Source organism: Phoca vitulina, unplaced genomic scaffold (genome assembly GCF_004348235.1).
Source record: "Phoca vitulina isolate PV1807 unplaced genomic scaffold, GSC_HSeal_1.0 scaffold45, whole genome shotgun sequence".
In the NCBI taxonomy this organism is placed as follows: Eukaryota; Metazoa; Chordata; class Mammalia; order Carnivora; family Phocidae; genus Phoca; species Phoca vitulina.
The window spans coordinates 2,487,921-2,502,975 of NW_022589748.1; the positions used below are offsets into that span (position 1 = coordinate 2,487,921).

The window sequence follows — 15,055 nt, forward strand, 5'->3', positions numbered from 1 at the left end:
AGGCTTCCCGCAGAGCAGGGAGCCCGATGCGGGGCTCACTCTCAGGACCCTGATATCATGACCTGAGCCAAAGGCAGACGCTTAACGACTGAGCCACCCAGGTGTTCCTCTCTGGTGTCCTTTAAATGTGTCCGGAGAAAGAAGGCACTGGTCAAGATGATGGCCGCTTGAGCACTTGAGCTGTCCACCAAAAGTCCTGCCCTGCCTTTGTCTGGCCTTGCTCCAGAATGTGAACCATGCCCATGGATGGCCAGTCTTTTTTTTAAAGATAGATTTATTTATTTATTTATTTATTTATTTATTTACTTTAAAGATTTTATTTATTTATTCGACAGAGAGAGAGACAGCGAGAGCGGGAACACAAGCAGGGGGAGTGGGAGAGGGAGAAGCAGGCTTCCCGCTGAGCAGGGAGCCCGACACGGGGCTCCATCCCAGGACCCTGGGATCATGACCTGAGCCGAAGGCAGACACTTAACGACTGAGCCACCCAGGCGCCTCAAAGATTTATTTATTTATTGGAGAGGAGGGGTGGTGGCAGAGGGACAGAATCTTCAAGTAGACTCCCTGCTGAGCTCAGAGCCCCATGAGGGGCTTGATCCCATGACCCACGAGATCATGACCTGAGCCGAAATCAACAGTCGGACGCTCAACTGACAGCCACCCATGCGCTCTCTAGATGGCCAGTCTTACACGATGACATGATACCCTCCTGCCTTGCTTCTGGACAGGCCACCAGCACAATGACACCAAGTCACCCACACTCTTTCTCAAGCTCTCTTGCGAAGGAGCCATTCCGGAGATGGAGGGTGTTCTAGGAGCTGACCAGGGAGGGACTGGGTTCAGTTTGTGGCCATGTGAGGGCAACGTTGGCCTGCATTTGGGAGAGCACCCCACTCCCAGCAAAACCTGTCATATGATTCATTAAAAGTGAGTTAAAAGCTCTTTCTTAAGCACACAGCTGGTATGTTCTATCATAACCCAAGAGCAGAACAGGAAGGGAGCACTTGAGTCCTTGAGGCCAAGGGGTGGGAGAGAGAACGAGACACCTACCAGCCGTTCTCCATCCTGACTGGGCTTCGAATCAGCTGTGAAGCTTTAAATCCAGATTCCTGGACCCCACCCCACATGCGCTGACTCAGACTCTTGCCGGAATGCGGCCAGGAAATCAGCAGTCTTTTAAAAAGTTGCCCAAATCAGTGCACCCACTGTGGAAAACAGTATGGAGGCCCCTCAAAGAATTAAAACTAGAACCACCATATGATCCAGCAATTTCACCTCTGGGTATTTGTCCAAAGGAAAGGAAAACACTAACTTGAAGGTATGCACGTCCCCACATTCGCTGCAGCCCTGTTCACAAAGGCCAAGATATGGACGCAACCTAAGTGTCCACGGATGGATGGATGGATGGATGGATAAAGAAAAGGTGATTCTATATATGCAATGGAACAACACTCAGCCATTAAAAAATCCTGCCATTTGTGACAACATGAACGGACCTTGAGGGCACTATGTAAAGTGGAGTAAGTTGGGCAGGAAGAGACAAATACTGTATGATCTCCTTGATACGTGGAATCTTTTTTTTTTATGTTCAATTAGTCAACACATAGTACGTCATTAGATTTTGATGTAGTGTTCAATGATTCATTAGTTGCGTGTAACATCCAGTGCTCATCACCACACAGACACATGAAAAAATGTTCAACATCACTCGGCATCAAGGAAATACAAATCAAAACCTCAATGAGATACCACCTCACACCGGTCAGAATGGCCAAAATTAACAAGACAGGAAACAACAGATGTTGGCAAGGATGCGGCGAAAGGGAAACCCTCCTACACTGTTGGTGGGAATGCAAGCTGGTGCAGCCGCTCTGGAAAACAGTGTGGAGGTTCCTCAAGACGTTAAAAATAGAGCTACCCTACGACCCAGCAATTGCACTACCAGGGATTTACCCCCAAAATACATAGTGAAAAGAAGGGGCACCTGCACCCCAATTTCATAGCAGCAATGTCCACAATAGCCAAATTGTGGAATCTTTTCGAAAAAAAAATGAACTCGCAGATACAGAGAATGGATGGCTGGTTGCTGGAGGCAGGTGGGCTGGGGTGGGGGCGCATGAAATGAGCGTGGGGGCAGACTTCCGGTTATAAGATGAATAATTCCTGGGGATCCCATGTACAGCACCGGAACTGGAGTTGATGAGACTGTATCACATATTTGAAAGTCGCTAAGAGAGTACAAAGTGCAAGGAAAGAACTGTAACTTTGGGTGGGGACGGATGTTAATTTATTAGGGTGATCATTTCACAATATATACATATATATATATGAGACTAATATGAGGTTATATGGTCTCAGTTGCTTCTGCTTTTCAGCTGGAGTGGAAAAATAAAGGTGGGGACATCATTATGTCTTATATTTATTCAAAGCCTTTGAACTTTCCGAGCTTCACCCCTTCCCTCCATGCCCTCCCCTCCTACCGCTCTTTCCTCTCCTCCGCCCTGATTTTTCTTCTCTCCCCAACCAGCCAGCCTTCCTACTGGGCTCAGCAAGGCTCCAATCCATCTGCCAAGAGGACAATACTTCTTGGCAGCCCTGTAATGATGGAAGTCCCTGCCCCCAGCAGATCGGTTCTTCCAGAGAGGCATCTTCTTGGTCTTCTTCCCCATCCCCATTTCCTCCTTGGAAACAGACCTGCCTGGAGAGATTGGTTTGGCGGAGGGAGAGACGTTTTGCCGTCAGAAGGGCTGGAATCCGCTTTGAGATCTTGCAAAGCTATTTGGTCCACAGAATTCTATGGCTTTGTTTCTCTGGGTTGAACCTCTCTATTGGGAGTTATCTTAACTTCCCAGAATGACAGGTCTGATTGTTTCCAGGAAACACCTTTGTTCTGACTCAAAGATTTCCTCCTCTTGAAGCTGTGGGGTGGGCTCACCGGCTCAGCACCCACAGGACAGCGAGAGGACCCCCCCCCCCGAACGCTCAGCCTCCCCCCACCCCACCCCCAGCTCCCCTTCCTCCTTGGCTCCCACCCAATCCCATCTGCCGCTCTGTTGCTGCTTCTTTGCCACGTTCGGATCATGCCTTTTTGGCCTCTATGTTTTCTGACTCCTAGAGAAAAGCTATCCTGTGACTGGATTTCCCTAGAAATCGCAATCATTCTCCTGGCTTTCCAACTTCTGAGCAGTGAAAGCCCTACAGAATATGCGCTTCTTGGGCGCCCAGTGACCCTTGCTGAGGATCACCCGGAGAAATTTCTCGTAGGCCTCCGAATCAGGAAGAGCTGCCTTAAACCGAGTGAGCCGCGGTTTGTTTTGATGTTCAAGACGTTGTGACTTATGGGGCTGATTGCACTTCCCTTTCCATATCAGCTCTTTGAAAGCGTGCCAGCTCTTGAGGCCGTGACAGGTGCTGTACCTGATCTATCCAGCCATTATTTGCCCTTTGCTTTGATAGTCTCACTTGTATATAGGGTACTTTTGGCTCCAGGACAAGCTAACCTTGAGTCCCTTTCTCAGGGGAAGGGGGGCAGGGTCAAGGACCCTAAAACACTCCAACGCAGAAGAGGGTACAGGCATGAGACAGACCTGGCTTTGAAACGGCTCTGCCACCTGCTGGCCGTGTGACCTTGAACAAATTACCTCCCCTCTTGGAACCTCAGGTCCCTTGGATGGAGAGGGGTGGCATGGTAAAACCTCCCTCACAGGACTGCTCTGGGGGTAAATGGAGTAACTGATAATGCACCAACAGAAAACAGGTTTGTCTTTTCCGATTCCAGGAACCATGTTTTTCTTTGCTTGACTCCACTCTGCGTCTATCAGACCCAAACTGGGATGGTGCCTACAGCCTGCAGGGAGCTGCCCAGCTCTGGGGAAACCCTCCACCCACACTGGGCCCCCTTCTGGCCTCTCCCTGATGTCCAGGACCATAGGCATAGGGTGCATTTCCGTTTCACTCAACTTTGGTCTTGTTTGTCCACCATGTATCTGCAGAGTCTTGGGCAGGGCCAAATGTAATATTTGTTACAAAATGGACTCCAGATTCTGTGTCAAAAGCTTGTGAAGAGGGGCGCCTGGGTGGCTCAGTCGTTAAGCATCTGCCTTCGGCCCAAGTCATGATCCCGGGGTCCTGGGATCGAGCCCCGCATTGGGCTCCCTGCTCAGCGGGAAGCCTGCTTCTCCCTCTCCCACTCCCCCTGCTTGTGTTCCCTCTCTCGCTGTGTCTCTCTCTGTCAAATAAATAAATAAAATCTTTAAAAAAAAAAAAAAAAAGCTTGTGAAGACAAACAAGAATCCTTCCTGGCTCCTTGATGATGAGTTGCAGGGGAAAGGGAAGGGTGCAAATGGAGAATAACCAGCACGTTGTCCTTCAAGGCTAAGTGCAAAGGTCACTTTCTTTAAAGGAAGACTCTTCTGACCCCTTGGCTTCATTCAGATTCCGTCGATGTACATTCCTGAAGCTCCCTATGCTTCTCCTTCAAAGTACACACCCCAGGTATAATTCATAATTTATTGGGTAATTGTTTTCTGCTTGATGTCTACTCCCTCCACTAGAACATACATGGCAGGGACCTTATCTGTCTCGTCTACTTCTGCATCTCAGCATCTAGGACAGTGAGGAGAACAAAAAAATCATCTGTTGGGGCACCTGGGTGTCTCAGTCGGTTAAGCATCTGCCTTCGGCTCAGGTTGTGATCCCAGGGTCTTGGGATCAAGCCCCTTGAGTCGGGCTCCCTGCTCAATGGGGAGCCTGCTTCTCCCTCTGCCCCTCCCCGCTGCTGTGCGCTTTCTCACACACACACACTCTCTCTCATAAATAAATAAAATCTTTAAAATAAAATCTGTTGAATGAATGAGTCAGTGAAGGAATGAATGGAAAGAACTCACCGTCCAAGAAGGAAGGCAGCCAGGCAAGCTGATGTGTGTGGAAAGTGGCAGCTGCAATTCAACTCCACAACGTGGAGCCAGAGGACAGCCACCCGATCCAGCTCCGAAGGAAGGATGGAGGAAGGCTTCCCCCAATAGGTGACATGGGTCATAGACCCGGAGGGTGGAGTCTTTGCAGACACAAAATGGGGCATTCTGCCCCTAGCAGAAGGATATTCTGTTGCAACCCGTAAGTCCACACATAGTGGATACTAGCAGTCCCCGGCCCACATCCCCTTGGCACCCACCCTTCGGTTCCCACCATTTCCTCCATCCTCCATTTTCTCCCTCCACCTGAGGTCCTCCACCTGAGGTCCAAGTACCCAAGGTCAGTGGCCCTTGGAGGTGGAGGATGAATGGCCCAGCTCCCTATGCTCAATTGCAGTGACTCTGACTTACATCTAAAAGTCTGCAGTGGGATCCAGCCCTGGTTGCCGGCAGCGGTAACCTGCTCTATAAGGCACCCTTTCCTCACTGGCTACCTTCCCTTCTCTGGCTGAGTCCCCCACACCTCTGCTGGTATTTCTTGTGATCTCCTCCAAAATATATTGTTTGCCCTCGAATCCTTGCCTCAGGATCTTCTTCTGGGAGAACCCAGTCAGCTTGGGCTGCCATAACGAAATACCACAGACTGGGGTTTTAAACAACAGACATCTATTTCTTACAGTTCTGGGGCTAGAAGGCCAAGGTCAAGGTGTCAGGGGAGCTGGATTCTCCTGAGGCTTCTCTTCTTGGCGTGCAGGTGGCCACCTCCTCACTGTGACTCCAAATGGCCTTTTCTTTGTGTGCACACATTCCTGGTATCTCTTCCTCTTCCCATAAGGACATCAATCCTATTGGATCAGGGCTCCACCCTTGACCTTAATTACCTCTTTAATGGTCTTATCTCCAAATACAGTTAACGTTGGGGATTAGGGAACACAATTCAGTCTATCATGAGGGGAATGGGGAGAGGCAACTCAGCTAACGAAGGTGGGTCTAGAGAGACAAGCCAGAAGAGTGACAACAAAACAGTAGGCCTGATTCTGGAAGCGTGTCCAGAGTAGTGGGAAATGCAGATTACAGTCCACAACTTGGGAACCATATGGGACTGAGGGTTCTGAGAGATCCATACACACATGGTAGGAGCCCAACCAGCAGGCTGGAGGGTGGCAGGCGCGAGCTTCAACCATAGGGAAGAGGCTGGGGGGACTAGAGCAGGATCCAGGATTCACTAATTTATCCACCATATTGTTTCCTTCTCCTTCACTAATTTATGGAAATACAGAAAAGTACATAAACCCATAGAGTACAGCTCAATGAATTGTCACAAGATAAAAAGGTGCACCAGTACCCTGGTCAAGGAACAAAATGTATCAGCCCCCCACAGAGCTCCCCGTGGACCTCCCTTCCACTTGCTCTCTCTCAAAGGTAACCACCATTCTGACCACCATCATTATGGGTTAGCTTTGGTACTTTATGCACATGGGATCCTACAATATTTTTCTTTCGTATCTGGCTTCTTTTCCTCAGCATAATACATGTAATTATAGTCCATTCTCATTGTTATATGGTGGATGACATTTAATAAACCACAATTCATTTTCCCTTCTACCACTGACAGATATTTGCGTGATTTAGTTTGGGGTTATTATGAACAATGTCTTTCGGCAATTACATGTACACATTTCTGATCAGTATAATTATATTACTAGGTGTGGAATTGCCAGATTATAGAGAACATGTACGTTCAACGTTAGTAAATATTGCCCATTGTTTGCCACTCCCACTGTGGTATGTTTCCCGGGGCCATGCCCTTACTGGCTCTTGGTATTTTCCATCTTTTTCACGTTAGCCATTCTTGTGGGTGCATGAGCAGTATCATATTGTGGTTTAAATTTGCATTTCTCTGAGGACTAATAGAACCAGGCCTCTTTCATTCATCATTTGGGTTTCCTCCTTCATAAAGTGTTCAAGTTTCAGCCATTTCTCTATTATGTCATCTTTCTTTTTTTAATTTATAGTTTCTTTTATATTCTGAATTCTAGCCCTTTTACAGATACATGTTGTATTAGTTTCTTAGAGCCTCCGTAACAAATTACCCCAAACTGGGTGGCTTAAAACAATGGATGTTTGTTCTCTCATGGTTCTAGAGGCTGAATGTCTGAAATCGAGGTGATGGCAGGGCCATGCTCCCTCCGAAGGTTCTAGGGAAGAATCCTTCCTCCCCTCGTCCTACCGTGTGGTGGCTCCCGGCACTCTTTAGTGCTCCTGGCTTGGGGCCACATCACACCAATCTCTGGCTCTGTCCTCACATGGCCTTCTCCCTCCCTGAGTGTCTCTGTCTCTTCACGTGGCCTCCTTATAAGGACACCAGTCACTGGATTTAGAGCTGAAAGGGAAACAACTCTTCTGCTTTATGTCTACTCACTACAACAGTCCACTGTCAATGCTTCGCTTTGGATGCCAGATGTGGGTTTTCCTCACCCCAAGCAATTCTCAGACACCAGCTGGGCATCCTGCTATGTGACATAGTCCTGACGCTATCTACCGGCAGATTGCGTCAGATGCCACAGGTTAAGGGCTCAGACCTACAAGACTACCCTCCCCCACTTCAGCTGCCAGTTGCAAGTCCAGGTCGTCACCTGTGCTTCTGACCTGCTGGCAGTCAATTGGAGGTTCCCATGACCCCCTCCTCAGGATTGATGATTTGCTAGAGCAGCTCACAGAGCTTAGGAAAACTAGATTTATTCACTAGATTACCAATTGATTCTAAAGGATACAACCTAGGAACAGCCTTTGGAAGAGATGCAGAAGGCAAGGTATGGAGAAGGGTGCTGAGCTTCCAAGCCCTCTGGATAGGGGTGGGCGCCCCACCCTCCTAGCACCTCCACATGTTCACCAACCCAAAAGCCCTCTGAACCCTGTCCTTTGGGGATTTTGGGGGAGGCTTCATTATGTAGGCATAATTAATTAAGTCATTGGCCACTGGGGATTAATTCAACCTCCAGCTCCTCTCCCCTCCCCAGAGATTTGGGGTGAGGGGGGGCTGAAGCTGCTTCCCCCGGTAACTACCTCCCTCCTTGTGCTTTTATCTAAAGGCTTTTCAAAAAATCGCTGCATTAACATCAACACAGGTGTGGTTGGAAGGGGCTGGTTGTGTGTAATAAGATGCTCCTTTCATCTTTATTGCTCTGGAGCTATTTCAAGAACTGAGGACAAAAGACCAAATATTAGAAACAAAAGATGCTCCCATTGCTTTCCCAGCTTAGAAAATTACACAGGTTTGGAGCACCTGGGTGGTGCAGTCAGCTTAGCATCTGACTCTTGGTTTCAGCTTAGGCGGTGATCTCAGGGTTGTGGGATTGAACCCCTGCGTCGGTCTCTGCACTCAGCAAGGAGTCTGCTTAAGACTCTCTCTCCTTCTCCTTCTGCCCCTCACTCTCTCTCTCTCTAAAATAAATTTAAAGAAAGAAAGAAAATTAGAAAGGTTTTAGGAGCTGTGTGCCAAGGGTTGTAGGCCAAATATATATTTCTTATTATAAACCACAATATCACAAGAGCCTATCCCAATCCAGTATGACCTCCTCTTAACTAATTACAGCTGCAAAGACCCTGTTTTCCAAATAAGATCACATTCCAAAGTTCTGGGTTGACATGAATTTTGAGGAGATACTCTTCAACCTAGTATAGACATATTGCAAAAATCTACCCAACCCCCCAACTTTTCACTCTCTTATTGGTGCCTTTTAATGAATAAAAGTTCCAAATTCTAACTACAGTCCAATTGATCAACTCTTCATCAGCCCCTGTGGTTAGTGTTTATTGTGTCCCATTTACGAAACCTTTAGGTCCCCAGCACACTGTAGCTGTTGAAGCAAGAACTGGTGTGTGAAGGTGGTGTCAGTGGGATGGTGTGGGGCAAATTGAAGGCATGGGAGGCTTAACCTGAAAGAGAGAATGTTCTTATTATGTTCAAGGACAAACATAATAATGGTAGCAGGTGCTGTTGGGGCCCCACCCATATCCCCTTATCACTCACTTCTGTGAATCAAAGTCTGCTAATTGAGGACACTTGCCCTGCCTGAGGGCTGTTACCCTGATCACAGAGCATTCTCAGCCTGCTCCTAGGACAAGACAGAGATGTGGGATGCAGCCCTCAACCAATGAAATGAAGAGAGGTGGAGGGTTAATATCCCCACTTCCTCACCCCACAGTAGGGCCAACTCAGGTTTGTTCTGCACAGGTCCCCGAGCCCCTCAGAGCTACCAAGCTTCAGCTGCCCATGGCAGTAACCTGCTTGATCACCCATCCCCATGTTGGTGCCCTCCCTTCCCCACCTCCTGTCCGCTCTCCCCGACTGGTGTCTTCTGGAATTACCACCTTCACAAATTGCTTACGCTGGGGTCCTTGTCTCAGCACCTGTTTTAGGGGAACCCAACCTAAAACAATGGTCTTCAAATCTGCCCAAACCTCAATTTGCTCAATTTCCAAAATTAGGCATTTTTGAACAGAGTAGAAGCAATGGAAATACAGATTTCAGCCAAATTTTAAAAAGAACCTAAAAGAATTTTGTCAAAGTCAGAGCCATCTTAAGTTGAGACAAGGTCAACAGTGAGGTGAGTTCAGAACCATAGTCAGAATAGTCTGGATGACTGAGGTGTTGGGGGGGGGCGGTGCTGTTTTAAAGGGTCCCAGTTAGCTCTGAAAAATCCTATGGTTCTAGATGGCTAGTGGATTTTTTTTTTGTCTTAAACTCAAATTTTTAAAGCCCGAGGGGGGCATTCTCAGGAGGTGGATACAGATCTGAAAGTCCCGCTCTACCCTTCCCTAAGACTCGGTGAAATTCACTGGCCCACTCTAGAAAACGCTTTCTCCATTTTAGTCAGATCTGGCTAAAATGTAGATTCCTCACTGTCTCTCCCAAAGAGCCTGACCCAGGAGGTACAAAGCAGGTACACAGAATATCACCGTTTTTTGTTTTTTGTTTTTTGTTTTTTCCAGGCTCCAGGCAATTGTGATGTTCTGTCAGGTTTGGGACCCTCTAAACCAGATGAGATAAGCTCTAAGTGCCCCCAAGCAGCTCTAGCACCAAGGGCCGAGTGATGCGTGGCACTGAGAAGATAGGACGGGCACATGCCAGAGCATTGTTCTTGAACATTCATTGTTATGATCAGGCTGCTCTATGCTCGTGTCCTGAGACCGTCCATGCCTCACCAAGAGATAAGCAATGTTGGGGCACCTGGGTGGCTCAGTCGGTTGAGGGTCTGATTTTGGCTCAGGTCATGATCCCGGAGCCCCAGGACTGAGCCCCTACTCAGCAGGGAGTCTGCTTCTCCCTCTAACCCCTCCCCGCTCTGACCTCCCCCCTCTGACCCTCCCCCTCTCATGCTCTCTCTCTCAAATAAATAAGTAAAATCTTTAAAAAAGAGAGAGAGAGAGAAGCAATGTTTAAAAAGTAAAGAAAGCTGGGGCGCCTGGGTGGCTCAGTCGTTGGGCGTCTGCCTTCGGCTCAGGTCATGATCCCAGGGTCCTGGGGTCGAGCCCCGCATCGGGCTCCCTGCTCAGCGGGAAGCCTGCTTCTCCCTCTCCCACTCCCCCTGCTTGTGTTCCCTCTCTCGCTGTGTCTCTCTCTGTCAAATAAATAACATCTAAAAAAATAAAAAGCAAAGAAAGCTTTGGTCAAGAGCCAGAAATCAATCCAGGACATCAGTTGTGTTCTAAGGTATTTTAAGTCAGTTCTGGAGAACCACTATTTCATTTCCTCTGCTTTGGCTTCTTAAACAAAGCAGAGGACGAAAAACACCTGGGCAGAAACTACCAATGGTGTGCTGGCCCCTCCCCTCCCCTCAAATGACATTTACTTTCTTTCCAATCTTCTTCCAAAGGTATCAGGTTGCTCTTCCGCTCTAGGGTCACAAGAGCTGCTCTTGTTCTCGGCCACAAATTTCTCCAGAATTCTCTTCAGAGCCAACTTAGCCCTATAAAAAGGGGGTCAGGTGGAGTCAGGAGGAATTTGGGAGAAAGCTGTGAAGGGCCCAGCTTGCAGCGCCATGAAGAGCTTTCCTGTTGGCTTTCTTGTTCTCCTGATCTTCATCCTGAGTGTCCATCGTGGAGTTGCCAGACGTATGGAGCTGTCCCACTCCCTTCCCTGGTGCAGGCTGGGAGTAGAAGCAAAGGGTCACCTCCCAGCTCCTTCCTCTCCCTGTTTTTTTTAGGTGGCAGTGATGTGGCCAAGTTCTGCTGCTTCCAATATAGCCACAAGATCCTTCCCTGGAAGTCGGTGCATTCCTATAAATTCACCAGGAACAGCTGCTCCCAGCAGGCTGTGATGTGAGTATTTCTTGTTTGGACTTTCAGGGTCCCCACCAGCCACGTAAGTGCCTGGGCGCTGGGCCACAGTGCCAAGACGAGGTTCAGGATGAGACTCTGGTAACTTGGGTTGTCACCCTGCCTCTGCCACTGAGTGGGACCCTGGAGCCTTGGTTTCCTAACTTTCATACCATGTGCCAAGCCATGTGCTAAGTGCTGGGTATAAAAGGGAGAACAGACAGTCCTTATAGACCTTACATCTTAGCATAAGAAAAGGCTGTTAAAGGTGTTTGCATAAAATAGATAATGCAATGAAGAGAGAGAGCAGGAGGGAATTGGTTGTAGGGGAGGCAGAATTTTATCTCTGCCCTCTTAGGGGCTCTGGCTGAGCCCGAGAAGGAAATTGATGTAAGACAGATTAACAGCAAAAAAAAAAAAAACCCCCACAAATTTTTACATGTACACAAGAGCCCCCATAGGAAAATGAAGACCCAAAGAAGTGGCAAAACCCAAATACTTTTATGCTAGCTTGAACAGAAAGAGTTGATTGTGGAAATGTGACTAAAATCTATAGGATAGGCTATACGGGATAGTAAGACTTACCTTAACAAGGTCTCTTTGTAAAGATTTCTCTTGGCCTTGACTTCCTATCTCTGGCGATAGGAATATTTCTTTTCTCCTGGTACAGGAAGGATATCTTTCAAATGGGAATTCTATCTCCTGCTTTCAGGGGGAAAAGAGGAGGTCAGAACACCCTTCTTGCACCTGCTGTTCTTTTTTTTTTTTTTTTTAAGTGTCTTTAGCTCAAAATAATCCTTCTGCCAAAGTGGCATATTTTTGGGGGGCATATTCTGCTTCCCTTCATCATAGTCACACGAGGACCTAAGTTGGTGCGAGGAAGGTCTCCTAGAGGAGCGACATGTACACTGAGACCCCCAAGGATAAGTGGGAGTGGCCTTGTTCCAAAGTGGAACAAGGATGTGCCAGGCAGAGAGCAGCAGGTATGTGGGAAGAACATGTCGCTGACAAACAGACAGGTAGACAGGAGCCAAGTCGTGCCGGGCTCTTCAGTAGTGGGAGAGAGAACACAGGGCCCCTGGCAGGACTAAATGAGATATCACATGCAAAGTCTTTGGCACTGTGCCCGCACACAGTACTTGTTTGGCAAATGGAAGCTATCTTTAAATGAAATACACAGGGAAGGGCTGGTTGCTGCTCCCAAGGGCATCGGGTTCCTGAACATCAGAGAATGGTGCAGAAGCGGGGAGAATGGGCTCCAGTGGCAGACCTGAATGTCATTGTTTTGAGACAGTTAGGAATAGGAAAGGGACGCTCAAGTGCCTAATTGTGGCGGGGGAGGGGGGGCGGGGGGCGCGCACACTCTGGGGCTCAGAATCTTCTCCTTTGTGTCTTGATTTAAAGCTTTCTGGGGCTTTTAAGATGTCAACATGTAACATCTGGCAAAGAGCCCTGAGCTGGGCTCAAAGCAGTGGCTCCGTCACTTGCAAGCTATGTGACCTTGGGCAAGTCAAGTTTCCTCATTTGTAAAGGAAAGGGGAGAGGCCAACATCGGTTATCAATCACTATAAGACGGACTGCCCCAAAACTTAGTGGCTTAATACAACAATGATCCCTTTCTGATCTCTGTGGGACAGGACTTGTAATGGGGTTTGGCCGGATGGTTCTGGCTTGGCATCTGTCCTGGGGGTAGAGTCAGATGGAGCTGGAGTTGTTGAAGCTGGTGGCATCTCCCTTCGGGGCCTTTCTGTGCGGTGTCTGTTGGGCCAGTTTGGGCTTCAGCACGGTGTGGTTACCTGGAGTGGGGGGCCTCCTTACAAGCTGGTTCAAAGCTCCAGCCTAAGTGCCCCTGTGAACCAGGCAGAAGTTCCATAACCTTCTATGATTTAGCCTATGAGGTCACACAGCATCACCTCTGCCTCGATCTACTGGTTGACCAGTCCCTAAGGCTGGCCTTAATTCGAAGGGAGGGGACACAAATCCCCATCTTTTAATGGGAGTGATGTCAAAGAAATTTCAAAGGTTCACAAAGCCCTGCCTCTCCCCCATTTTCCCATCGTTTTGGCTCTTCTCTCCAGCATGGGGCCAGCCTGAGAGCCCCGTAAATACCGCTGTGCCCTGTGAGCTACTCCAGGCTGGAGCATCCCCGACCTAGGCTCTCAGCACAGCTGAGGCTAGAGGACACTCAGGGGTATCAAGCAATGACCCCCACTCTTCATGAGTGCACAGTGTTGTAAGGAATGCAGGAATCCTATATATACAGCCAGGGCCAATAACCCATGATAATGTGGGTAAGAATTGAGCAGCACAACAGGCTTTGATCTCATGTTATTACTTGAAGACCTGATGTGCTATAATTCCATGAATTAAAAATAATAAAGACTTTTGGGGGGTCAAGCTGATGTTCTAAAATGGATGGTGGGCATGGCATGTGAATGATATCTCAATAAAGTGTCTATGTTAAAAGAATTAAGAGGCATGGTACAGGTTACATGCTTTGGACTAAAGCTGTTGGAAATGATTTCCTGGGGGAGGTGGGCCTGGGAGCATGGGCTCCAGTGGAAAACAGGGCAGAGGGGAAAGCAAGGACCAGAATCAGAAGCAGAAACTGTAACAGGTGCAGCGAGGCAAGAGAAAGTGAGTCAAGGGGCTGCCCCCGCCCAATTTCCATCTCTACAGGAGACAAAAGTTCTCAGTATTGACTGTTAACTTCTCTTTTCCAGATTCACTACCAAAAAAGGCCATAAAGTCTGTGCACAGCCAAAGGAAGAATGGGTGCAAAGATACATCACTTTACTCAGAAACAGCAGCTATCCTAACTGTTGAATTTTAAGCCCAAGGACACCTGGGCCCTGCTCTTGACCCTGCTTGTCCTTGGTGGAACTTGGAGATTTTCTTCAGCAGAAGGCTCTGTGGGACTGAGGAGGAGGAGAGGCTTATAATAAAGATTTCTCCATTAAGATTTGATTTGCTCCTAAGCATTCTTATTCAGTAAAACCTGAGTCTTCTTCAAAGCAAAGAAACGGAGTCGATATTTTTGGCTGGTTCCCTGCCCCAGCACCGGTATGGAATTCTTCCTATGTTTTTATGCCAAAAAAAAAAAAAAAAAAAGCCAGGGAAAGTTCAATATATTTTGGCAAAATGCCCATCAAATGTTTTCACATTATTTAGAGACGTAAGTTTATGTTATTTGGAAAATTAAATTCTGTGCAACCCCTCATGGCCTGTTGGTGCTGGTAAATAAAATGCCTCCATATCTGGCAGTGTTTTCTCATAAGGTGTCAATCAATAAACATAAAAATCGAGGCACCCAGGTGGCTCAGTCAGTTGAGCGTCTGACTCTTGATTGTGGCTCAGGTCATGGTCTCAGGGTTGTGAGATCGAGCCCCCCTAAACCAGGGTCCACGCTCAGCAGGGAGTCTGCTTGAGATTCTCTCTTTCCCTCTCCCTCTACCCCGCCCCCCGCAAAAAGATAGATAAATAAATAAATAAAATCTTTGGAAAATATATTATCTATCCACCATCAAACTTAAACAACAGAGCTTAGGGAACAGCAATTGAGGTAATTCTGGAATAGTAGAGAAACCAAACTAGAGGGAACCATGGGCAGGTCGGGAGAACAAAGGAGAACGTCCTTCTACAGAGGAAAGGAGGAAGTTGGGAAGGGTTGTTTCGAACAAAAGTTCATTGGAGGAAAATGAGAGCTGGAAGTGTCTGTGGTTACCCGGCAGAGAGGACATCTCCCTTCTTTCTGCTGGTCTATGTGAGTGGTGGTGCATGAGCGCTCTCTCTTCATGGCTTCCCCACTCCATTTTTTTTTT

General features: G+C 47.9%; 1 protein-coding gene across 1 annotated transcript; it reads left to right on the forward strand.

The window, feature by feature from the left end:
- Positions 1–10,957: 10,957 nt before the first annotated feature.
- CCL26 (C-C motif chemokine ligand 26) lies at positions 10,958–14,060 on the forward strand. Its single transcript, XM_032430678.1, has 3 exons — positions 10,958–11,030; positions 11,123–11,237; positions 13,958–14,060. Exons 1-3 carry the CDS (start codon positions 10,958–10,960, stop codon positions 14,058–14,060), a joined length of 291 nt encoding a protein of 96 aa, XP_032286569.1.
- Positions 14,061–15,055: the final 995 nt, after the last annotated feature.

What these genes read in the sequence shown, in the direction of transcription:
- CCL26 (XM_032430678.1), top strand. Translation starts at nt 10,958, where the DNA reads ATGAAGAGCTTTCCTGTTGGCTTTCTTGTTCTCCTGATCTTCATCCTG. An exon ending in CCATCGTGGAGTTGCCAGAC is followed by an intron (nt 11,031 to 11,122) that starts GTATGGAGCTGT and finishes TGTTTTTTTTAG; the next exon opens with GTGGCAGTGATGTGGCCAAG. An exon ending in TGCTCCCAGCAGGCTGTGAT is followed by an intron (nt 11,238 to 13,957) that starts GTGAGTATTTCT and finishes TCTCTTTTCCAG; the next exon opens with ATTCACTACCAAAAAAGGCC.